General features: G+C 44.3%; 2 protein-coding genes across 2 annotated transcripts in view; both read right to left on the bottom strand.

The window, feature by feature from the left end:
• LOC132449072 (Na(+)/H(+) exchange regulatory cofactor NHE-RF2) overlaps positions 1-4,134 on the bottom strand; it is a 29,657-nt gene extending 25,523 nt beyond the window's left edge. The window contains exons 1-2 of the mRNA XM_060040671.1: positions 3,391-4,134; positions 1,836-2,147 (exon numbers count right to left, since the gene is read on the bottom strand). Of these exons, the coding sequence (XP_059896654.1) occupies positions 1,836-2,147; positions 3,391-3,597 (519 nt within the window). The 5' untranslated portion in view covers positions 3,598-4,134. The remainder of the gene's footprint in view (positions 1-1,835; positions 2,148-3,390) is intronic.
• A 4,333-nt stretch (positions 4,135-8,467) lies between these two features.
• LOC132449065 (somatostatin receptor type 5-like) lies at positions 8,468-17,124 on the bottom strand. Its single transcript, XM_060040658.1, has 5 exons — positions 16,866-17,124; positions 12,628-13,379; positions 11,876-12,286; positions 9,518-10,333; positions 8,468-9,465 (listed from the first exon to the last, which is right to left on the bottom strand). Exons 2-4 carry the CDS (start codon positions 13,369-13,371, stop codon positions 10,259-10,261), a joined length of 1,230 nt encoding a protein of 409 aa, XP_059896641.1. The 5' UTR covers positions 13,372-13,379; positions 16,866-17,124; the 3' UTR covers positions 8,468-9,465; positions 9,518-10,258.
• Positions 17,125-27,151: the final 10,027 nt, after the last annotated feature.

Genomic DNA, 27,151 nt, shown 5'->3' with positions numbered 1-27,151 from the left:
TCCGGTCCCTTCCGTCAACATGAAGTAATATTTTGAAAGAGATGATAAGTGAAACTCAGTTCAAAGGGCTTTATTATTATGGAATATTTACATTTACACTTTGCGTCTTAGAGTCTAAGGTGGAATAATATAAATGTAATTTTGGATTGTTTTACATCCAGATCCAGACCTTTCTGACATGGACTACCATGCCTGATGTTGCTATGCTAATGCTTACCCAATTTCAAATAGCATTGGAGAGATGCATCATACTTGGTTGTGTATCGAAAGAGGCAGTATTCATGTATTGAAGATGAAAAGAAAATACATAAAATCACAAGAATTAAACAATTATATTTTCATGAAAGAGAGGAAAAAATGAAATACTTTGGCACTGCATAATGGCCCTTGACACAGAAATGCATTCTAGTGGCACTTTAAGATGACCAACAGCAGTTTAAGGTACTTGAGATGTTTTAGACAAGAAAGAAAATGATCTGCTTGTCATGTTTCCCTTCATACCATGAGCTGATTATGGCAGCTGCAATCCACTGCAAAAGCTTTTTATTATTTTTTCCCCTTCTGGAACAGAACCAGATTCCGCACTAATTTGTGGAGGCGTTGTGATGTAGGGCAGCAGTAGACAGGAGACAAATCTGATACCATTCCACAGACATTAAATTCATTGCTGGGCTAAGAAACACAAAATGAAAAGAAATGACAATAAACAAACGGTTCTGAGTCTCTATAGCTAAGCCGTATAGATTATATGGCCCTTCCAGGGTTAATGGTTTGATTCCCACTGTGCTAAGACTCAGTGTATCATGGTATTGTGACACTTGAAAATATAAGAAAATAAGTCCACTAAGGATACAAAGCACCCTTACCTATCGGGGTGAAAGAGACGGAGAGTGAGTGCTATCTGTTCGTCGTTTCTGCCTACCCCTCATGACCAAGAACAGATCCAAATTCTCTTTTGTACCACAAGCCATAAAATCAGTCAAAATAAGCTATTTCCAGCTGGCCTGGTCATATCCAAGGGTGTATAGTGTATAGTAGTGTGTGATGTATGTTCTTCATGGTATGTCTGTCGGTGTCTGATGTATGGTCTGTTTGTGTCATATGTCTAATGTCCTGTCATGAAGTGCGACTGTGCCGCCCCACGGGGACAATAAAGTTTTCTACTTCTACTGAGAGAGAGAAACTCAGAAACAACCAGGGAAGAGAAAACTAGAGAAGGGGGAACCAGAGAAGGGGGAACCAGAGAACCAGAGAAGAGGGAACCAGAGAACCAGAGAAGAGGGAACCAGAGAACCAGAGAAGAGGGAACCAGAGAAGAGGGAACCAGAGAACCTGCGAAAACGAGAACAATATAACAGAGAACCAGAGAACCAGGGAAGAGGGAACCAGAGAACCAGATAAGAGAGAACCTGTGAAAACGAGAACAATATAACAGAGAACCAGAGAACCAGGGAAGAGAGAACCAGAGAACCAGATAAGAGAGAACCTGCGAAAACGAGAACAATATAACAGAGAACCAGAGAACCAGGGAAGAGGGAACCAGAGAACCAGATAAGAGAGAACCTGCGAAAACGAGAACAATATAACAGAGAACCAGAGAACCAGGGAAGAGAGAACCAGAGAACCAGATAAGAGAGAACCTGCGAAAACGAGAACAATATAACAGAGAACTAGAGAACCAGGGAAGAGAGAACCAGAGAAGAGGGAACCGGCGAAAAAGAGAACAATATAACAGAGAACCAGAGAACCAGAGATGGGAGAACCAGAGAAGAGGGAACCTGAGATCCAGAGAACCACAGAGGAGAGAGAACCAGCCCCCAACCCCCGTCAGTTACCTTCTTGGCGGCCCTCGAGGCCGACCTCCTGGGCTTGGTGCCCTGGGCCCCGGGGCCCCCCTGCCCCTGCTTTGGCACGGAGCCATTCTCCCTCTTCTTCCCCCCTGGGCTGCGGGGCGACCCCAGGGGCGACCCCGGGGGAGACGAGGATGTGGAGGCGGGGGCGGGGGCGTGGGCGGGGGCGAGGGCGGGCACCCTCACAGCCATCTCCTCGGTAGCCGTGAGGCGGAGGCTGCGCAGGAGCTCGTCTGTCCTGCGGTCCACCACCAGCAGCCTGGTCTCCCCTTCCAGCGCCTTGATCCTCTGGACCACCTGCGCACCAGGGCAGAGGACAAAGGAGATGAGTGTTCAAGCAGATCGCACACAGCAATTTTAAATTAGGTTTAAGGGAGCAACATGAGGAAGGTGACAGCGAAGAGAAGGATGTAGGGGTTTATGTCGTGGCTAGGTGGTTTGCTGCCAGCTGGATTGGGTTGAGGTCTTGTGGTTCAAATGCCCGAGGAATGCAGTCTGTCTTTAGGCACCTTCAAGCAAGAGGCTGAAACCTCCTCCTCGTTTCTGAAAGCATTCTGAGTGGCTTTGGATAAATCACTTTCCTGAATTGATTAAATTGTAAATAAATAGAGCTGGTCTACTTGGGCCTACAGGGTTAGGGTTGTCAATGAGCAAGAAGCCTACACCTCTTCGGTAATGAACTGTCTCTGTATTCACTGTAAGTCGCAGTGGATCAAATTGTCTGATAAATGAAATGATAGTAAAACAGTAAAGAGAGGAGAGAGATAGTGAAATTATGTTTGAATTCAAGGATAACATTTTCAAAACAAGCGACAACAACATTTACATTGCTTCTCCAGAACAGCCCATTATGGTAGGCTAAACTCCCCAATTCATTGGGTCACACACACAGACACACCAGATAGCCTAATAGCAACCTCTTCACGGTTTGTATTTCCCTTTCAAAAATATGTATCATACACATGTAGGCTATTGTATATTATTAAATGCAATACACGTAGATCACAAAATAATCACGCAAGCAGTGCTCACGCTGCTACCTAAAAACTGCCATCGGTATACTAGCAGAAGAGAAACCAACAAAAAACACGAAATTAACACATAACCACATCAATATCTCCGGTCAACAAAATACACCCAGCATGACACAGCTATGTCGTAAGCCTACGTTCATAACGTCAACACATTGCTTCGACTCTATAATTGGTCTTCCATATAATACTGCCGAGGAAAACACAGCAGCAGAGAACACGTTGGGCCCGAGTCTTAAACGACGGAACAACAACACAGGATAAGGATGGAACTGGCAGAACCGTCCATTCATGAAATGAATATCATTGAAAGTTCCAGTGTTCAATTTATAGTCCTATATAAATTATAGTAACCTCTTAGTCGCTTTAGTTGACCTGGTGGAGTTTTTAGTTGAATAGTGCGTTTATAACTCAAGAAAGTAATATAAATGGACTTGTAAGTCTAAGTTGTATGTAAGAATGTAGGCAATTCATTTGAATAACACTGACAATAGGTAGGCTATACTTACTTTGTGGTGCGTCTCTTTCTCCACATTCTCTCCGTTCACCTGAATGACGCGATCCCCAGCGCGCAGTCCCGACACTTCTGCCGCTGTCCCGGCCTCCACTTTCCGAATGTATTGCCCGCTCTTTCCCTTTTCGCCGTGCAAGTGAAATCCATACCCGTTCTCCCCCTTCGTCATACAGCAGAGCCGTGGTTTCTCATCCTCAGCCATTTCCCCCGCTGTCTCAAAGCTCCCTCGCACTCGCGCTCGTTCAAAGTTTATCAAGACGCCGATAAGTTTATAATGTGGAACCCCACACGCAAGTCAAACTCTAGCAGATCGAACCCCCCACCATGTCACAAGCCTACGCTTTTTTATCATAACGAACTACGCTGTTGTTAAACATTAATCATTCGCAACCCCCGAATAGGCTATAACTCCGAGCGTGTAAATTCCATCGAAATTCATGCAATAAAACTAGCGTGAAAAGCAGAGCAACAAGTCATGCGTTCTTGTGCGAGTGCTAAAAAACGAGCGAACCGTAAACTGGCGACTTCGAAATCGATCCGTGGTGGTTCAGACTTCAGTTATCATAACCCCATCCTCCTCATCATGGTTAAAAAGAACGACCGATTACTCGACTACAGTGAAAACCTGCATGGTTCCAAAAGGCAAGAAAGAACGGCTGGGCACTTCTGTCCATCACTCCTGTCCTCATTACCTTGAAGCATTACAACTGGTTGTCAAATATGGATTAAATTACCATCTGAACAGGGTCAGGGATTTGTGTGCAATAGCGCCACCCCCATTAAACTTGAGGAACGTATATAACTCAACATTGACCCCTAGTGGTTATTAAGGTTATACTACGATGAAACGTCAAATACATTATTTAAAAAAAATGCATTTTCTTCGTTATTTATTATTTGGCTACATTTATGAAAATCAAGATAACATCTATTACATTAGTTATTCCTCGTCCACAAATGTCTTGTTACATTCCAAAGCAAACTCATATTATTTCCACAGCCTAATAATGTCTACTGCCAGTATATTAATGTCACTATATATTTCAATTATTAATTGCGTCATCAAATCGGAATGGCCGTTGGCTGCAGATTCGAGTTTGACCAACCGTTTTTCCAGATCCTCACTTTTGGCATTAGCATTATCATTGCTACCTTAGTGCCATTGCATAGTTTTTTCATTAATTTTGCGGTGCTCACAAGTAGCAATGAATGCCCCGTGAGTCGGTTTTGGTGAAAAAAATGCCCTGGTTTTCCCTTTTTCACGCTGTTCTAGTGTGGGGGAGGAGGAACGACATGATTTTGGCACTTACTCCTGAATATTCATGACATGCAAATGTGTCTCTCTTTTTTAGCCAAGTGATTGGCTAACAGCACTGTCCGTCACAGTAATAAAACCAATTAAATTTCCAGAGAGACACACAGAGAGACACAGAGAGAGAGAGAGAGACACAGAGAGAGAGAGAGAGAGAGAGAGAGAGAGAGAGAGAGAGAGAGAGAGAGAGAGAGCATGTTGAGCATGGTTGGATTGGCCATCATTCCCTGTGACCGCGGCCCGGGCACTCCCGCGACTCCCGACTGCCACGACTACCCCCGTGCCCCGGCCGTAGTACCCGATGGTGGTGCCAAGGCCACGATGCCCGAGCCGGGGCACAGCGGCAGGAGTTGTGGGAGTGCCCGGTACTTCCCTCAACTCTTCTTTCTTGGCGAAGAGATGCATCGTTGATTTGTTGTCGCCACAAATAGCACAGGTACGAACTTGTTCCGCAATGTAAGCAGCACATTGCTGTGTCACCTGGCTGCAAAGTCAATCCTGTCTTCCCGTGGGCCGCGCAAGCCATGGTGGGCCAGGCCATGAATACTAATTCACCAAATGACGTCAGTTGGTGAGGCTTTTCAGATTCGCTCGTTTATGCAACGGTTTCTCGGGGAATGACACCTTCTGTTCTGTTCTGAGCTGGTCGAACTGATTGCGAATTTCGATGGCTTGTGCCTCGGCTCTGATGAGTAGTTCAATCCTTAGATCCGTAATTGCTTGAAGGATAGCATCTTGCCCGCACACACACACACACACACACACACACACACACAGTGGTAACCCGCTACCCAAATGAGCCGGGTTCCACTGACAAAACTCGCTTGGCGTAGGGTTTTTAGCCATGGCAGGCATTTATTGCAGACAACTTAAATCAGACAATGCAGACGCGGTCTCTAGGGTCTCCGTGAGCCTCTAGCCGCTCGTGGACCAGAGCGCTTACTACGTCCTTGTCCCTGGTCTCCCGAGCCGTGCTGTGCTGTGCTGGTCCTCCTTTTAAGATGGCTCCGGTGCTTTCGGCCAGGTGTCCCCCAATCACCCTGATTGGGGTGCCGAAAGGGCTGCTCTCCATCGCCGGCTGGTGGGTGGGGGTGGTACACCCCGTCCTCCACGGTACCCCGGGCCGGTCCAGGCCGAGGACCACGTGGCGGGATGCCACAACACACACACACACACACACACACACACACACACACACACACACACACACACACACACACACACACACGCAGTATATATTGGGGTTCTGGTAAACGAGCTAGCAAACTGATTGGGGCTTATTAGTTTAATTTGACATGCTAAATCGGTTCGTTGATAATGCTAGGTAGTACTTCATAAAATAATAGCTCATAAAAAAGAAAAATCCCCTCCGTCAGCAGAAAGTTTCGTCTCATCAGTGAAATATTGATACGCCTCACTTGTTTCCAGAGAATAGAGGGAATGAATGTCTTGTCACAGCAAAATGATGGGCCCTCAAAGATTTAAACTGCTCAGCCAATGAAGGGGGCACATTACATCTTCCACACTTAGTAATACCCAAAAATCAATCATCAGTGTTCGTTTCAATGAAAGGTGCAGACGGAATTCCATGCAACACATCCCTGAAGGGGCTTATTGTCGATAATGACCGGCGCGTTCTATACATTATCCCGCTTATTACACAGCTACTTGCCAAAACGAAAAAATAACTTCACATGGTGTGCCTTTTTACAATTTATTTGTTACCAGCATTCGTAGTGTTGATCAGCAGAGAAATAGTCCGCCAAAGACTTTGACGTCGCTTAGCAACCAAAGACGCTGGGGTTGACAAGTTACCGGACTACTTGCAGAGAGATACCAAAGATGTCATTTGAGGCAAAAATCCTTTGTTTTCCTTGACAGCGGTCAATTATACTTAGCAACGGTGAATTATCAAATATAATTCACCGCCGAAGTTGTGAAGGGCCCATGCAAGTGAACGGAGCGTTTCATGGCATTGAGAAGTTTTCGTGAAATAAAGTATTATACTATATTATTATATATTAATGTAATATATAGGTATCTATTTAATCTAATATCTAATATCACAAAATGCTATGTGCGCCTCGGATGATATTATGAATCATAAAGACTGAGTCTGACGTCTCTGGTACTTCCAAAATAAGAAAGACACGTGGTGGGGGTTATCCCGGCCATGGTTGAGAAGAATTGAGGGAAAGCAACTTTGGCTTTGACTCTCTGAAGTCCAGATTGAACTGCGACATGGAGGAGGAAGGGATTGCACTCCAGGAGCTGAGCGGACGGACTACCGCCGAGCTCCTCCCGCCGGAGCTGCCGGGCTGCCGCCAGAGCTTCAGCGGCAGTCCGGCAGCCCCGCCGGACACCCTGCCAGGGAGTCACATGGCAAACTCACAAATTAGACATCTATTTTTGTATGGAATCTGCCTGCTTCTGAAATGCGCGAACGTCGCCGCCCATCGCTCGCCGCTGGTCTACATAATCGCATCTATGCTCTGATTGGAGGGGGTGGGGAAGTGGGTGGGAATATTCAAATGTGCCCCCTTCCTACATAGGAGGGGGCAATGAAACTGACTCGCTCGTTCGGTAACTGTACTTTCAGAAATATCTCACTCAAAAAATCATGTACGTACTTATTTTAAAGTTTGTATGAGTGTGGAAGCACCAGAGACCCAAAACAACATCCCCAAAAAGTGTTCATAATATGTCCCCTTTAATGTTTGCGGTGGATTCGATTTATGTTTCCAGACATCTAAACAGTAGACTTGGTGACTTAGATGATTATTTGGATATATTCACTGAACTACTTTTTTTGATAACAGATAATCCTGTTTGTTTGCTTGGTGGTTGTTGTAATCGATCATACCAGGTTAATTCTTTTTTGAAAAAAACAATTAGCGAGATAAATGGACTTTGTCTGGAAGATCAAAATCAACAGCATAGCACTTTGTGGAGTGCTATGCTGTTATCTTGCATGTCTTTGTTTACCTCTTGTCACATGGTTGATGCTGCTCAAGCTTATTGATTTAATGATAGATGCTATCTAGCAAGGTCAATAAGGCAATACAATTAAATTGTACAGGTGGAACAATCCATCCTTAGCATAGTGACTTGGACCCATTTTTACCAACAAAAAAAAAAGCATATTTTCAGCATGGCTAAACGATTCAAGATTAGTTTTTCATTCCCAAATCGTGAACCAAGCCTCTCAACTAGAATTATGACTCCAGCTGTAGAACGATGTCTCCTGTACAATGTAAGTCTATAACCTCACTTATAGAGGTTTTGGAGCCAATCACGCTGCTTTTCTTGACAGATGATTTGGCCCCGCTCCATGGGTTTCTTGTGTTGTTGTTTTTTTATCAACGGGGAGAATTATGTTTGTATGTATTTTATTTACCAAACATTTGTTATATATATATATATATATATATATATATATATATATATATATATATATATATATTTCAACATCCATACAAATACACACATATATCCATAGCATATTGAACCCAAATGTTCCAATGCTTGCGCCACAACGTTACTCTAAGAGGTTTCTGGAAAAAAAATTACCCCAAATGACATCTACCATTGGTAGACACATTTTTCCTCAGGAGAACATCACATGGTACATATGACTAGTTGTGAGAAGCCTTGTGGTACATACAAGTATCTAGGAGGTGATACAGGAAATGCAAATGTAAAATGCAGAAGAACCGACATCCATATATATCAAGCAAATAAAGTACAATCGGATTGGAAATTTAACAAATATGTTCACTATAATTAGTTTGGGTTCAGCTGTTGTTTTGTTTCATCCTTACAAATATGACATATATGATTAATTTGCCCACCCTGACAATCCATAGCTCAATCACAGCTCTGAGAAAAATACAACCTTCTGAGGCACGAACAAATAGGCAAAATGTTTGTGTTACAGGAACAGGAAGCAGGTCTTACTGTCATAACTCACCTCATACATCATAACTTTTTTTCCTGTACATGGAAAGAAAAATAAGTTGGCCACAAATAATGGAGGGGATTAATGTTTTGAGCAGGGGTTGCAGTTGGCCTGTTTGTCCCCGCAACAGGCTGCCATATAACCAGGTTGTCAGTAAATAAAGCGTGGATAGGGGGCAGAGGACCAGAGAGAGAGAAAGGGAGAGAGAGGTGTTGTCAGATCAAACTGTGGTTTCCCACAACATAACGTATGCATTCTTCTCACTGAGCTAGGGACAGATCTAAAAACCTTTTTTTAGCAGCGTTTTTCAGCATCATGTTATCCACACTGTTGAGTCATTTTTAGCAAAAAGAGTGTGGCAAAGATCGAAAAAATTGGCTGTCAAAAAAACATGCTGTCAACTCCTGAGCAGTTAAAGAAAAAAAAGATTTAATAAAGGGAACTAACCAGAGGAAATATTTTTTTATGATTTAATGTAAGACGATGCTTTAAGATTTAACCCGTGTAACAAGCAATCTGTTAAATCAAGAAGGGATAATGTTATTGATAGTATCAAAAACAGGTGTGCATAGGACTTTCATTGTTTGTAGCGCAGCATTGATACAACCTAAAATTTCTTAATATAATTTTTAATATTCATTTATTGAAAGTTGATTTCCCTCCCCCCCCCAGAAACTACTAAACTGAAACAAACAAAAGGATGATGGACGTGAAACATTAAAGTTGCCACTGCTTGGTCTTGAATAAAATTTTGACGTTTGATAATACTCCCTGTTTTAAAATTACAATCTTTAAATAACCTTTTCACAGGGAAAAGGTTACTTAATATGAAAGGTCATCATAATAGATAACCTTTTCACAGGAAATATTTTTCAAATTTTATATGTAGACCTAATCATTGTATAGCAACACCTGTGTCTTAAATCTTAAATATGAAATCTGATTTTTTAATATATTTAAAATCTCCATTATAATTTTAATCCTAAATGCCCTTAACATATAAATCTTATAATACATTTATTAATTTTAGGAATATACTGTATATTAAGGACATTATTATTTAATACCTGAGATTGAGATTTAAAATGAAATTTAGCATATAATTAACATATCTTGAAATTTTTCTGTGAAACGTTAACTAATTATGGAAAAATTCTTGCCTGAAAAAAAGAAGAAAATACACTTTAAATAAGTGCCTTAGTGAACACATTTACTGGCCAAATAAGAAGTTTAACACAAATTCAAAAAACATGTATGCTTATTTGAAACATTCTTACAGCTAAACAATCACTTAATTGCAGGTTGAACAGCCTAATTCAAATATGAACTGAATTTGATTGTTTAAAAATGTTCAACAATGTTCAACAATTATTTTTTGCGTTTACACAATTGCATCAGGAACCTTTTAAGAGAAGGTTAGTATTTCAATATAATATTTGCAATTACCATGGAAAAATCTTCAACATGATTTCAGCTTCCCATTTCAACTTTTGGGATTTGCTGGGAAGAACTAGGGTCATTGGAGTAATTTAAAATTGAACTTGGGCTTTGGACCTCAGAATAGCAGGACCATCAACATTGAAGATTGCGTGCTCATAACGTTGTCTGATCAACCACTGCTTCATGCTGCGGCAAAAGCTCGTCCTTGACGGTTGCACTTACGTCTGCCTGGTAGGACAATGACAAAGACAGGGTTAGGTTTAGGGCAACAATAATAAATGATATAATAAAATAATAAAATAATAATAAATGTAAGCAATATGACTAAATGAAGAAGGGATGGGTAAGCAGTGCTAGATAGACAGAGACTGCAGTAATAACATCTGTTTTTCACTCACTGACTGTACACAATCATATTGTATCATTTACAATATGATATGAAAGACAATTGTCTGTTTAGCTGTTATAGAATTGAGGAGGCTGGTATTGTGTGGATAGCACACAACTTTGCTTGCTTTATACTCTAGCTTTATACCATAGCTCTTATAACAAGGTGATATTCTATTCAAGTGTTGATCTTCTAATAGAGCGAATTTCAAAGAGTCCTTTCCAATCAGGTTTTTGTTAAATGTTTTGCCTATTCGAGGGCTTCACAATGTATGGAAATGGGGTATCGTTTCATTGGAATTTGGTCTTGCAAAACCTTTTGCAAACGACAGTACCAACTCAACACGCCTCGACTCTGCCCGCCTTTTTTTGTGTTTTGATCGCCAAAATTAGGTAGCCTATCTGGTACCTGGTACTTTTTTAAGGCCCCGTCCACACGAAGCCGAAACAGACGAAACCGTTACGGTTTCGATCTATCCGGTTTCGCAGTATCTCCGTAAAGACGGAGTCAAGCGAAACCGGGTAGATCTGTAGAAACGCTGTAGTACACATTCCAGGCCCATAAGGGGCGCTGCTTCTGCTACAGAAATCCATGTTGTTGTGAGTTCTGAGACTCCGCGGGCTTAACAGTCATTGGCTAGAGGGTCGAGGGGTGGGGCGATGACGTCATTGTTTACGGTTTCAGGCGTCCACACGAATCCAAAACGAAACCGGGTAGATTTGAAAACACCTCCGAGGGTGGTTTCAGAAGTTTGCGGTTTCGGTCAGCGGATTCGCTGGCTTCGTGTGGACGGAAGGCTGAACCGTACAAGACCTTTGCGGTTTCGCCATGAAATCGGCTTCGTGTGGACGGGGCCTTAGTCTCACCTCCGTCGCGGTTCCGAGAGCTGAACTGATACTTTTGTGTGACGTTAATAGGCTGATGGCCACTGATTGGCCAGAGTGACGCCACTGGACGAATAATTATTAGCGCAATGTCGAAGCCTGACACCCAACACCCAGCACCCGATACCCGGCATCTTTAAATGCTATCATCAGTCAACAATAGTGATTGATTATTGAACATGGATGATCCGCGCGCAAGAACTCACGTGGACCGGGACAGAGGTGCAGACGCTCATGTACGTAACCCTGTCTGTCTATATGTGTCGCATGGTCGCGTATGTGTCGCAGTATCGCGCATGCGCTATGATGACCCGGGACCCGCCCACTTTGAAGAGGTACTTTCTAGATAGAAAAACGACATGCCTGGAACCAAACCAAGCTGTGCCAAGGCGAGTTCAGCTGGTACTGTCGGTGGAAAAGGGGCATGTGATTGTGATAAAGGGACCTGACTTTGAATAGTTAGGTGACATGAGCTACATGTCCCTAGCTTCATATTACCTCTGTGTTTAGCGTGTTGTTTCCATTCGTGCTATGACGACCACCAGGCTTTCCAGATGGATTCTTCTTGATCGCTGCCTGAGTGCCCCCTGATTGAATGGTGGTGTCCAACCCGTTCCCCTTTTGGAGACACAGCACCTTCCGGAAGCTCTGCTTGAAGTTGTCGGACAGGAAGCCGTAGAGGAAGGGATTTGCGCAGGAGTTGACATAGGTGAGGATCACACTGAAGAAGTAGAAGACAGCGCTGACGCTATTCTCGGGGATGATGTGTACCAGGTTGACAATGTTGGTGATGAAGAACGGCAGCCAGCACATCACAAACACCACCACGATGATCACCACCATGCGTGTCACCTTGCGCTCTGACTGGCGCCGTGTGGTCAAGCCTGCCCGCATGCTTGACGACCTCACCTGAATTTAGAAATTTAAGTGGGAATGGATTATCTTCATACATTGGCAAAAGAGAAAATCTGTAGAGCAGGAACTACGATAGACTGCCCTCATATGACTGTCTCTCTTCGACCATGCCCCCCTTTAGATTAACCAGGATTTTTATAATATTTTAAACAGTTCATCCAAAATAATGCAGCTCAACAGGATAGGCTAGGGTGTTCAATGCTCAGCCAAGCGGATCTGAGTTTGGCGTCAATCTGTTAAACGAAAAGCTAAAAATTAAATAGAAACACTTTACATTTAAGATCGTATGGTATTAACAGCTAAATGCCAGCAGTATGAACAATTTAACGGCGTACCTTAATTACAATGAGCAGGTAACAGAGACATATGACCAGCAGGGGAGCAAAGAAGCCCAGAATGGCCGTGTAGAGAATGAAGACTGTGGACCACAGGTCTTGGGGTTCAGGCCAGCTCATGTTGCAGGAGTTGAACCGGTCCTGGACATCTGAGTATATGGTGACTGGCAGCACAACCAGGAAGGACATTACCCACACCAAACACATGAAGACCTTGGCCACCTGTGGCCTTCGCCACTTGGCACTACGAATAGGGTGCACCACTGCCAGATAGCGGTCAATGCTCATCGCCGTCAGACAGAAGATGGACGTAAACTGGCTCATGGCATCGGCTGTCATGTACACTTTGCAGAGGAACTCCCCGTACAGCCAATAGGACAGTACACTTTGGGTGCCAAGGATGGGGATGCCGAGGATGTAGAGTTCATCGGCCACAGCCAAGTTGAGAATATACATGTTAGTCACTGTTTTCATCTTGGCATAGCGCACCACCACATAGATTACCAGTGTGTTGCCCAGCAGTCCCACAATGAAGACAGTGATGTAGATTATGGCTGTGGCCACCGACCAGCTGCCGAAGAAGGGTGAGGCTTTATCATTGGTGTCGTTGGTGGGGAGATAAGAAGTGTTCATGGCGTTGGAGTTGGAGAAGTAGTCCAATTGAGGCGTGGAGGACGGAGACCTGTGTGTCATGTCCTCGGCCTCTGACATCCAACTGTATTCATTCATTGTGAAGGTTTCCATTCAGAGACCTTTGAAATACAGGAAAGATGCAAGGAATGATTAACTTTGCTTTCTTCAATTTTGTTTGGGGCTTTTATGCGATACGAGGTAAGGGTTAGCGATGAACTATTGCAGGGGCTCATAATTGGTCTTTGACACTTCCTTTACACCTTCCACACTTTGCATGGATGGCCGAAACTTAAATGCAATTCTGTAGGATCTTATGTGAGTGTACAAGTATAATTTGAGGCATTCACAGTATGAATAGGGATGGGAATTGAGAACCGGTTCTTGTTCAGAACCGGTGCCGAGTCAACCGATTCCTTGGAATCATTAGCAAGCCTGCTTAACGATTCCGCTTATCGGTTCCGGTCGTGGCAAATGCGTTATGAAGTCACAAACACGCTGCTTTGTTTTGCTTCAGAACGCAGCAAACATGCCGCCGCCGAGGAAGAAGCGCATTGTGCTTTCACACCAAACAAGACGGAGCGATGAGATCCCATACAAACTACAAAGTGAACGTAGAGATGCGTATCGGGCGAATTTTTCGCGAGAGAAAACCGGCGACAAGTTTTAATTTGTCGTGCCACACTTTCGCCGTGCACAGGCGAGCGCGTTCACGAGGATTTGTGCCGCGACAAATTCGCTGAAGTTGAAATATTTCAACTTTGACGTGAATTTCGCATGATGACAGCCAATCAGTGTGACAACTGAGTGACATGTGTAACGTAAGAGCCAATCAGCGTTCAACCGTCGAACTCAGTGCAGTGCAGTCCGGGGTGAACTGCAGCATGGAGGAGAAAGTGATTGTTGCCGTTTGCGACTCCCGGTGCTCTATATATAATATAATATATTTGTATATATAATATCACGGCCAACAGCTCTGTGTCCCTCCGGATGGCCGTAGCGTGGGGAGCTCTCATAGGGATTGGGCTTCTCGGGGTTTGTTTACCGGCGTTGCTATAGTTTCCGGTCTTGTGTGTTACAACGGTTTATTAGGTAGGCCCATCTAATAAATCTCTGTCTAATCGATAATAATACTTATATATAATACAATATATATATATACAATATATAATACAAATATAATACTTATATATAATAATAATACTAATACTTGTTTTCTCACCCAATGAGAATCGATAAGAGAATCGATAAGGAATCGGATCAATAAGCAGAATCGGAATCGGAATCGTGAAATTCTTATCAATTCCCATCCCTAAGTATGAATGAATCTACTGGCATGGGCAACAAGCTCCCTATATATCTTCTAAGAGAAAATGATTCCATTGAAGGCTCTGGGCATTCAGCCAACCTGCCGTTTCTCCTAATTGACTCCTTGTTGACAACAAACATTGGAACAATCAAGGAGAACCAGTTCAACATTTCTCAGAAACCTGGCCATGGGGTAACGACAGCACCAGCAAGAAAAATACTAAGATTGACAACTGTATTGAAGTGGCAATCCTATCCTGTGCAAGGATATCTTTGGGACAAACATGAACAACATAGATTTAATTGTTATGCAAACTATCTTTTTATTTCATTTATGAGCAGGTAGGGGTTAGGGATCCTACCCTGGTATTCCTACAGGTAGATAGTAGACATTGGGGTTTGGACCCACAACCTTTTGATTAAAACACCTTCACTTCTAGAACCCTAAGAAATTAAGAAATTCTGCATAGCAGTTCCTCCAAATGACGGAGGTTACAGACCATTTAAATTCTAATCCAAAGCCGTTTTGGCTTGACATATTGCTCAATGGTCTGGTGTGGTTAAGGTCAGACTAAGATAAGATAAGATCAACTTTATTGTCCGACAAAGAGAAATTTGTCCTGTAAAGTGCATTCGCTTGGGATGTGGGCAGCTCCACAATAGGGGAGAATGACCTCAACACCCCCGCCCTCTCTGTTTCTAGTCAAACTGACACAACAAGTTTAACTTTTTTGCTTTGGCCTTCTTTCAAACTCACTACTTTTGTTGAGTCTCAATTGTGTCTTTCTTATTTGTTGTCTGTCATGATTGTTTATTTTAATGACTTATTACGGTGAGTTATTTTGGTGACGATAGAGGCTTGTCTGGTGAGTCAACAATCACCAACTGTGGTCCTCACACTGACTTTTTGAACTTCAGGGAACTTAGTTCAATTTGATTAACCACTCACAAAAAGCAACTATTCCTTAATTAATAAATTAAAAAGATTGAAGACCAGCCTACCTTACAAAACACACGGGCAATTATGCAGGCACGTACGCACGCAAACACACACACACACACACACACACACACACACACACACACACACACACACACACACACACACGCACGCATTCGCGCGCGCGCACACGCTCGCACGCCCACACACGCCCAGTCGCCCACACACACACACACACACACACACACACACACACACACACACACACACACACACACACACACACACACACACACACACACACACACACACACACACACTACTACCTATCGTAATGCACCTTTGTGGCACTTAAGTGGAAATTAATCGTTTATATTTTCTTTTAATCTAGATCGTAGGTAGTTGCGTTAGTCCGCTGGGGGTTTTGACAGATCTCCTGCACTTGTATGTGAATGCTATTTTTAAATATGTAAGTCTTCTTTTAGAGTATTCTTTCATTGTGCGCATAAATAAATTACAACTAAAACTAAAGTAAACTACTACTACTTTTGGAGTTAATAGTATTAACTCAGAACCCAGTTCATTTAGGACAATGGAGTAGTCAGTTTGTTACGAAAGGGTGACCTTATGGTAGTTGGTGGAGGCCTGCTTGTTCCACAAATAATATTGACATGACGTCCAGATGCATTGAACCGCTCTACAAAATACAGGGATGACGCGCGTCCCGCAGCGATGTGTGTTGACGAACACAAAAGTTGGTCCCCGTGCAACTCCGATCGCTTGTTGACACATTTCTATCAACAAGTGCTTCATAATAAGCCAGAGACATGCTCGATGTTGGCCTAATATTAATTCAAGTTTAATTAGACCAATAAATTATAGGCATAGGCCCAAACGACGAAATTAACACTTCATTTGTTTTATTCTGATATGACAACGGTTGTTGAAAAGGATGCGAAGTACAGTAACAAATTATGCGACATAAAGATATCGTGTGACTTACGACATTTAGTTTTTCATTTGCTAGTTTCTCCCGAATAGGCCTCATGAATGCGCGTCTTCTAGAATCATATCCTAACATTAAAGTAATTGAGATCATAAAACACATTATTTAAAAATAAATAAGAGGTTAATCCTGCATGACATTTGCAACAATAACTAAAACTGTTTAACATTTTAGCATGAAAATAACTGAAACAGCAATTTCACAGCATGAGGGGTGTAACTGTAAGATCCTGTCTGTCTCATTCACTATCTATGGCACGCAACTCACTCCACGTTTGGCTTTGGTAGCAGGCTGTTTGTTATTTCAGCGAATACTTTTAACAAAATCCTCTCACTCTCATCCTTTCATACTTACATAAAGATCTCTGTGTTCTGCGTCTTTTCTCTATGTATTCCTTCCCAAAAATCCACAAGACAAAATATCCTGTCGCCTGAACTGACATTATGGATTACATCTAAAATCCCGACCATGTTATGCAAACATAAAATAGCCCTACTAAAACAAACGACGATGCCCCAAACAGCAGTTTTTTTTAAACTGCTGAACTCTGGCGAAGTCCGATGCTGTCGACCACAGTGGTCTGCTGGTAGGCTATTTATGTATTTGGGGCAAAAAACACGTTACCACTCCTTTGGACCAACGAGACACTCCCATTATTTCCAGTTTCCTATTGTTGCATGATTGCCATCAGAATACGTAGGTAGGAAGAAAAAAACATCCTCGTAAATTGGGATGTTTATTTTTTTGCCACGTGCTAACAATAATAGGGACACAAATAGTTATTCAGACTAATTGCATTCCTTTGAAGCATCAAACAACAAAACATTCAATTGGGGAAAATATCTGAGTTAGATAGACATGGAAAAAACAATAAATATATGAAAAGAATAACCAACGATTTATGGCCGTATTACTTTATTAGTCTTGCTCCTCGATTCAGTTAGTTTGATAATACCACACAAACATACAAAAACGTGTACAAAACGTGCATGTGCACACACACACACACACACACACACACACACACACACACACACACACACACACACACACACACACACACACACACACACACACACACACACACACACACACACACACACACTGCCTTCATAAAACTCAAAGATGGTCCATCACATTAATCTAAACTGTATACAAGTACACCTTCAATGTAGTGTCTGAACTACATTATTCATAATTTTAACAAAGATTTTCATCAAATATATTGACCGATGCAACTGTCAGGCCCCCACAGGAGGGGGGAACGGGGAACCGTACAAGCTGTGTACATTAAGAATGGGACTTTGTTGACCTCAAATTAGGTGGTAGTCGGTCGGTGGAATGAGCACTTTGAGGAACTCCTGAATCCGACTGACATGCCCTCTATGGGGGAGGCAGAGCTTGAGGCCGATGGGGGTTCTATGTCAATTTCCCTTGTGGATGTCACTGAGGTAGTCAAACAACTTCAAAGTGGCAAAGCCCCAGGGATTGATGAGATTCAGCCAGAAATGCTGAAAACTCTGGGTGTGAAGGGGCTATCTTGGCTGACACACCTATTCAACATTGCATTGGAGTCCGGGACAGTGCCAAAGGAGTGGCAAACCGGGATGGTGGTTCCCCTGTTCCAAAAGGGGGACCAGAGAATGTGTGCCAATTACAATAAATTACAATCACACTCTTCAGCCTCCCTGGAAAAGTCTAGTCTAAGGTGCTGGAAAGGAGGGTTTGGCCCATTGTAGAACCTCAGATTGAACAGGAACAATAAGGTTTCCGCCCCGGATGTGGAACCACGAACCTGCTCTTCACTCTTGAAAGGATGGGAGTATGCCCTTCCGGTCGTGTGTTTTTTGGTTCTGGAGGTTCTTTGGTTCGGTGGGCTGGGGATCTCATCACTGCTTTTTGCCGATGATAGGGTCCTGATGGCATCATTGGCCTGTGACCTTCAGCACTCACTGGATCGGCTGGGATAAGGATCAGCACGGCTGAATCTGAGGCCATGACTCTCAGCAGGAAACCGGTGGATTACCTACTCCGGGTAGGGAATGAGTCCTTACCCCAAATTAAGGAGTTCAAGTACCTAAGGGTCTTGTTCACTAGTGAGGGGACGATGGAGCGAGAGATTGGCCAGAGAATCTGAGAAGCGGGGGTGGTATTGCATTCGCTTTACCGCACCGTTGTGATGAAAAGAGAGCTGAGCCGGAAGACAAAGCTCTCGATCTACTGATCGATCGTCGCTCCTATCCTCACCTATGGTCTTGAAGGATGGTTGAAGGTCGAAAGAACGAGTAGCGGTTTTTCTCAGGAGGGTGGCTGGCGTCTCCCTTATAGATAGGGTGAGAACCTCAGCCATCCGTGAGGAACTTGGGGTAGAGCCGCTGCTCCTCTGTTTAGAAAGGAGTAGGTTGAGATGGTTCCAGCATCTGCTTGGAATGCCCAGTGGGTGCTTCCCTAGGGAGGTGTTCCAGGCACGTCCAGCGGGAAGGAGGCCTCCGGGAAGACCCAGCACTAGATGGAGTGATTATATCTCAACACTGGCCTAGGAGCGCCTCGGTATCCCCCCGTCAGAGCTGATCAATTCAATTCAATTCAATTCAATTTTCTTTATTTCGCCATGTACACAGGTACTAGGAATTTTGAATGGTATTCTCCATGCAGGCTGGAGCATTACAAATAGAACATAGAACAGAACAAAGGGACAAGACAGAACAACAATACAAGAAAGTACCAGTATGACCATGGAGGTAGTGCAATAATGGAATTGTTAAATAAGTTAAATAAATAAAGTAAAGTGCTGAGAGGAGCCATAAAGCTCATGTGCAAGGGCTGTTTATGAGGGCTATTGCTTGTGGAAAAAAGCTATTGAGGTGACGTGAGGTTTTTGTCATGATGGCCCTATATCGCCGTCCAGAGGGTAGACGGTTAAAGAGGCAGTTGGCAGGATGTGAGGGGTCTGCTGTGATCTTCACAGCTTTCCTGCGGGATCTGGAGCTGTGGAGGTCCTTGATGGAAGGAAGGGGGCAGCCGATGATGCGCTCTGCAGCCCGTACGACTCTTTGGAGCCTGGCCTTAGAGCGGGCAGAGGCAGAGTCATACCAGACCGAGTGTGAGGATGTAAGCACACTCTCAATGATGGCCCTGTAGAACTGCACCATGATGGGGGGGCTGACCTGAAGTCCTCTCAGCTGCCGAAGGAAGAACAGGCGCTGCTGACCTTTCTTCACAAGTTGAGTGATGTTATTGTCCCATTTCAGTGTGTTGGTGATGGTTGTGCCTAGGAATTTGAAATGTTCGACTACAGTGACAGATGAGTTGTTGATGACAAGTGGGGGATATGTCTGAACCTTTTTTCGGAAGTCCACAATCATCTCCACTGTCTTGTTGACGTTGAGCTCTAGGTTGCTGACTGCACACCAGGACTCTAGATGGGCGACCTCCCTCCGGTAGGCAGACTCGTTGTTGTTGCTGATGAGACCTATCAGGGTGGTGTCGTCTGCATACTTGATGGTCTTGACAGACGGGTCACGGGAGGTGCAGTCATTCGTGTAAAGGGAGAAGAGCAAGGGGGACAGCACACAACCCTGGGGGGCACCGGTGTTAACTGTGCGGGGCTGTGATAGATGCGGGCCCAGCCTGACATACTGTCTCCTGTCAGTGAGAAAATCTGTAATCCATAAGCAGGTGAGGGGGTGGATGTTCAGATGGGTCAGTTTGCTATGGAGGAGGACGGGAATGATGGTGTTGAAGGCAGAGCTATAATCCACAAACAGGACTCTTGCAAAGGTGTTCCGATAGTCCAGGTGTTGTAGAATGTAGTGAAGGGCTATGTCGATTGCATCATCTACTGAGCGGTTGGGTCTGTATGCAAATTGAAGGGGGTCCATGAGGTGGTCAGTGGATGCTTTTAGATAGGAGAGGACCAGGCGTTCAAATACTTTCATGACTACAGAGGTGAGGGCGACCGGTCTGTAGTCATTCAAGCAGGTGATCTTGGGCTTTTTTGGTACAGGGATGATGACAGCAGATTTGAAACAGGCAGGTACATGGCATAATTGAAGAGACTGATTGAAAATGTCCGTAAACACTGGAGCCAGCTCGCTGGCACAGTGCTTGAGGGTAGCCGGTGACACCATGTCTGGCCCACACGCTTTCCTGGTGTTCTGGCCTTTGAAGAGCCTCCGAATCTCATGCTCAGTGATGACTAGTGGAGCAGGTGAGAAGGTGGCCGGGGGAAGGGAGGCGGGGGTGGTGGAGGGGGGGGGCCCACTTGGTGCTTCAAACCTTGTGCAGAACACGTTGAACTGGTCTGGTAGATTTGGGTCGTTAGAGGTGGGGGGGGGGCTTCTTCTTGTAGCCCGTGGCAGATTGTAGGCCCTTCCAGACCGCCCTGGTGTTCTTATCCCCAACCTGTTGTTCAATCCTAGCCTTATACACCCCTTTAGCATGCTGGATGGCTTTGCTGAGGGCATATTTGGCTTTGGTGTACGCCTCCTTGTCTCTGCTCCTGTGGGCCGCCTCCTTCTCTCTCTTCAATAGCCTCACCTCCTTATTGAACCATGGTTTGTTGTTTCCAAAAGTGACAATGGAATGTCTGGGGATGCAGAGATCCTCACAAAAGTAGACATAGGATGAACATGTGTCTGCATACTCATCAATGTTATTGCATGCCAGCTTGATAGCTGCCCAGTCAGTAATGTCAAAACAGGCCTGCAGTGATTCAATTGCCTCGGGTGTTCGTCTCTGTACAGACCTCTTGATGGGTTTATGTTTCTTGAGTAGGGACCGGTATGTGGGGATGAGTTTAACCACAGCATGATCGCTATTGCCTAGTGGTGCGCACACGCGATATGCGTCTTTGATGGTGGAATAGCAATGATCAAGAGTCCGTTCTCCCCTGGTTGCACAGTGCACCAGCTGATGGTATTTTGGAAGTTCAGCTCTAAGATCAGTGTGGTTAAAGTCACCCATTACAAATAAAGTGGAGTTAGGGAACTTGTTCTCCACCTCCGTGATCTGATCTGCTAAAAGTTGCTGTGCGGTGTCAGCGTGCGCCTGCGGCTGGACATAGACACACGCAAGGATAATTGATGTAATTTCTCTAGGTGAGTAGAAGGGTTTGCAGTGTATCGCCAGTAATTCCAGGTCGGGGGAGCATAATACAGAGATGACAGTTGAATCGCTGCACCACTCGTTACTCACATAGAAGCAGACACCTCCGCCTTTAGTTTTCCCGGTGGATGTCGCATCGCGGTCCGCTCTAAAGAGCTGATAGCCGGGCAGGGCCATCGCTGTGTCAGGGATGTTGGAGTGAAGCCAGGTTTCCGTAAAGCCAAAGGCAGCGGTGTGCGAATAGCCCTTGTCCGTCATCAGCCGTAGTTGGAGCTCAGCCGCCCAGGAAAGGGAAGTCTGGGGCCCAGGGACGGACTCGGTATGCCATCGGGCATACCGGGCATTTTCCTGGTTGGCCGATGCATACCGTCGTAAAAAACATAAAATCAATAAAAACCAGTTGATCAGCGGCCCGATTGACACTGGGCGACATGCTTTGATCATGGCGGGAGTCAAAATTTAGAAAAATTTAGTCTAAGAACAGTGCACAATGCAAACAAGTTTATGAGTTCCTTGTGAAGTGTAATTTACACAAATCTAGAAGAAGAAGTATCACCTATATAGTGCACTTCAGTCATTTCTAATTTAAATATAAATGATTTAGCCGGCATTTATTCCAAACAATAGAGCACAAGAGTAAAAATTCCATTCATTTTCACCATACAGATTTTGATTTTGAAGTTAAAGAGTTGTTTCTAAAAGCTGTAGAGGAAATGAGCTATACATGTTGAAAAATATGTTGATATATAATATATGATTGAAAAAAAGATGCTAGGAATACATAATGCATTTAAATTAATTAATGAGCCTGAATTCACATTTACGCAGTGACCGCAGTCAGGATTCCAGGAACGAAGGAACATACCATCTCGATGATAACCCTATACACTATATGGAACACTATGCATACACACACAACATGTATTAACAATATGATAATGACAAAGGTAATAAGATGCAAGAAACGTGCTAAACTATTGGGTTGGAACCATTGTGAAATGGTTCGCAATGGTTTATGGGTTGAGTTGTTCCTTCACTCGCTCACAAAAAATATTTACACAGTTTTGTATCTTTGCCTTTTCTTCAGTTTCCCAAATAATTGTTTGCCCTGAATCAAACTTTTAATTGTCACGACTACCATGACGAAGGCTTGGTTCCAGGCTTAAAACTCTTTATATAACGATTTTACGAAAAAGTAAACGCTGAAAATGATGGGGAAATTTAATTCCGAAACCAGAGCTGTTAAAAAAGGTGGACACTGCTACGCTCTATAGCTGTGTGGCAGTTGAGCTGTCGTAAATTGTGTTGTTGCCATAAATAAAGCAGCACCTCCCAGAGTGCCGCCGAGGCCGATATGGCATGAAACAACGCCTGCGCAACGCTCTTCGCGGAGAAGTTGCGCAACGGAATTGCTTCCGGGTATCGGGTTGCGTAGTCGATCAGGACTAACACAAATCGATACCCGTGTGCGGAACGTTCTAATGGCCAGATAATGTCCATGCCAATGCGGTCGAAGGGTGCTTCCACCAGGGGAAGGGGCCGCAAGGGAGCCCTGGGGACGGCCGGGGGATTCACCAGCTGGTACTCGGGGCAGGATGCGCACCACCTGCGCACCTCCGCCAGAATCCCTGGCCAATGGAACCGGGCCATTATCCGGTTAAGTGATTTATCGTACCCCAAATGGCCCGCCATTGGGTTATAATGCGCCGCCTGGAAAACTATTTCCCGGCGGCTCCTGGGTACCAGCCTCTGGGTGATAACCTCCTCACTCTGGGTGTCACGACTCACCCGATAAAGCCTATCCCTAACCACCATAAAGTGTGGGTAAGTCAGCAATGCCTCTGGCCGGACCCGACTCCCATCAATTACTATCACCTGGTCGTAGGCTGAGCTTAGGGTAGCATCACGAGACTGCTCTAGGGGGAAATCCTCCACAGGTGGGAACCTCGGCGCTGGGACCTCGGGTTGAGGATCCCCCGCCTCCCCCGATCCCTGAGCAGCGTCGGACGCCCCCGCCTTGGCTCAGAACACAGCAAACGACTTACATGTCCCTACCGGTCGTGTCTGCATCCCCGTAGTCCCCCTAACAACCTGTGGAAACCCCGCCCAATCCAACCCAAGAATCAGGGGAGTGAGGCTCGAGCTAACCTTGACACTATATTTTCTCCCCCCATAACGAATTTCGATGGGGACAAAAGGATACTCGTGCACATCCCTGTGTATACACCTCACCGAAACGCTTGACGCCTCCACCAATGCCTCGGACCGCACCAGGCGCTGATGGATCATGGTCTGTATGCAGCCCGAGTCCAAAAGCGCCTGCTACGTACCCCGCTGTATCCTCACCGGGATACGGTACGCCTCACCGGGACCGTGGGGAGGAGACGGGGCACCGGGGACGCGGACGACCTGGCCCACCTCCATCATAGGGCAATCCCGCCGGAAGTGACCAGGCCGCCCGCACCGCCAACACCCCTCCCCTGCCATCTGAAGAGTGGGGGTGGGAGGTGATTCATGTGCCCGCTCCGGAACGGGGACCCCCCCTCTCGCCCTCGGCGCCGGACTTGGCCTATCCCGCCGTAGGGCAGCTGCACCGGTGCGTGATCAATCAGGCCCAATACCCCCAGCCGCTCCCAACCTGCCCATACTCCCCCTGCAGGCCAGACGCCGCACGTCCCCCCACAATATCATTCTAGTAGATTTGAATCCCCTCATTCATATAAAGTGATAAATAGGAGTACAACATAACTACAACATAACCGCCCGCCTAACTACTTCCGCTCAATTTTAATTTCCCTTCAGTACTATGTCTGGGTCTGCGGTATATTATTGGGTTTTCTCCATCCAAATTTTGACCGATTTTTGACTCTCTCGTTGACGGACATCTTCACGCACAGTGTTTTCTTTGTTTACAGCCTGTGCGTAACATGATTCCCGGCCAAACGATAGCGATTGGTAATGGCAGATCCAGAGTGGCACTGAGCAGATCCAATAGTTTTAAACTTCAACAGACACCCGCCTTCAAGTGAGTTAACGTTTGTCAATTGAGTGGGTCCAGACTCTCTGTGCAAATGAAATGAAGTACGAGAGTCTGGCAGGACAAGGCTAAGTACAACAGGCCCCACTCGACCAAAACGGGTGACCTGGCTGTGGGCCGTGGTAACTGGAATTTAAAACTATTAATCTGGTTCTCTATTCCTGATTCCTATAAATATGCAACTTGCCATGATCATTGCACTCAACAACAGAAGTCAATAGTCAATACACACTGGGCATTAGGAATAACCTCACACATGAGGGGTTTATTGCCTCGGCGGTACTTGGTGAGGCACTGTTCTGTCTGGCTCACCTTAGAATAAGTGTCTATTTCCTAGCTAGCAGACCAAAGTTTACACCAAAAACAAAACAATTGACGGCAGCTTAGCTGTCACCTGTAATGTCGTTTTGGCAATTAGTGTGTTACAGTTTATTGTAAAAGCCGGCAGATTAAATTATCTGGGGGCCCAGTGACAAAAAGTCCTCAAGACTTTGTGTCACCGTGGGACATTTATCTTCACCCATCCATCAATTAATATCCACACCCTTCTATGTCTCCAATGGAGTGCGGCAGGGCGGAATTCTGTCCCCGCTACTATTCAATCTGTACATGGATCATCTATCTGAAGAACTAAAGGAGTGTAGAACTGGCTGTTTGGTGGGGGATAGCCTCATTAATCATATGCTTTACGCTGATGATTTGGTGGTACTGTCTCCCTCCAGTGCTGGCCAGCAGCAGCTTCTTAGAATATGCTCTCAATATGGCTTAATGTTTGATATCAAATTTAACTCAATGAAGAGTGTGGTACTGATTGCTAGAACCAAGGAGGATAGGAGGCTTGTCTTTCCTTCTTTCTCACTGGCAGGTGAACCGCTAGTGGTTGTAAAGAAGGTTAAATATCTGGGACATGTGATAAGAGATGACCTCTGTGATGATGATGATGTGCAGCGTCAGTGTGGTATACTGTATGGGCAGGCAAACATGCTGGCGCGCAAATTCTACATGTGTACTACTGATGTTAAAATATCGCTCTTCAAAGCGTATTGCACTCCAATGTATACTGCCCACCTGTGGTGTAATTACAGTAAAGCGAAAATGAAAAAACTTCATGTGGCATATAATGATGCTCTGAGAATTTTGCTTAAAATTCCAAGGGGGGGTAGTGCCAGTGAAATGTTCGTGACAAACAATGTGCCCACTTTCAATGCTGTTCTGAGAAATTTTATGTATAGATTCATGGGCAGATTGACTGGGTCTATGAACACGATTATTGTGTCTCTAATTGATATCTCTCAGAGTGACACAAGGTACACATCTTGCTACTGGAAACATTGGACCCGAAGCTTGTATGTGTTTTAATTTTAATTATGTGTGTATTATAATTGATAATGCCTCATTTGCATTCCTTCTTAAATGTTTTATATTGTTTTATATATATGTGTGTGTGTGTGTGTGTGTGTGTGTGTGTGTGTGTGTGTGTATTTATATGCGTATATATATATGTGTATGTATATGTAGTGTGCTGTCTATATGGACCTTCTGTGTCTTGAATAAAGTTATAATAATAATAATAATAATTCATAAATTGAACAAGACTTTCATATATCATCCATTCATCTTTCTGTCTACCTGTCTCACCATCCATCCATCCATCCTTCCATTAGTTCATCCATCCGTTCTTCCTTCCATCGATCCATTCCTCCATCTATCACTTCATCCATCCACCCATCCATCCTATAATCTTTAAACCATCCATGTATTTTCCTGGCTTACCATTCATCCAGCCATCCATCATCCATCCATCAGTTTATTGAGCCATCACATCCATCCGGTTTTACAATACTGCATTGTGGTAGGTAGTTAATGTTACAAGCCACAGCTGTCTTATCCAACTGTATCCATGGTTTGACAATATTTGTCATGATGAGGTGTACAGAGCGAGATGAGAAGAGCTTTTTACATCTACCAACGACCATGATGTTGCAAGGTTTGTGGAATTTGTTTCCCTCTTCGGCCACTAACAACAACGCAAATTAAATTAAACGCTACAATCCTCCACTTGGAGGTGCTTGGTTTCACCTTTAACATACTTCTGTCAGGACAAGTAACCAGGGTTCATCAGTGTTATCTTGGATGTGTGCAATCACTTTTCATACAAATACAAATTATTCAAATGCAATTTTGCCACTTTTGGCAACGTTGCAGAGAAAGAAATTGCGATGGTTAATTATAATTTTACATCGAATGAATTTATAAATAATTTTGACAGACAAAAGATATTGAAGCCTTTTCATTTCGAGCACACTGTCATACACTCCCATTTTTGTGACATTAAAACTCTGATCTATGGCAGCAGAGGGTGTCTCCCCCCCCACCTTCATTATTTCGTTTTTTTTATTTTTTTATTTAGGTTTTTCTCTCACACGGTACAGTTTTAATGCTTGTCACCCTTCTATAATCTGCTGCCCTGGCCAAATAAAATGAGGGATGGAATGCG

This window comes from Gadus macrocephalus, chromosome 2 (genome assembly GCF_031168955.1).
Source record: "Gadus macrocephalus chromosome 2, ASM3116895v1".
Classification (NCBI taxonomy): Eukaryota; Metazoa; Chordata; class Actinopteri; order Gadiformes; family Gadidae; genus Gadus; species Gadus macrocephalus.
Note: the sequence above shows the minus strand (reverse complement) of the source record. Positions and strands in the feature narration are given on the sequence as shown.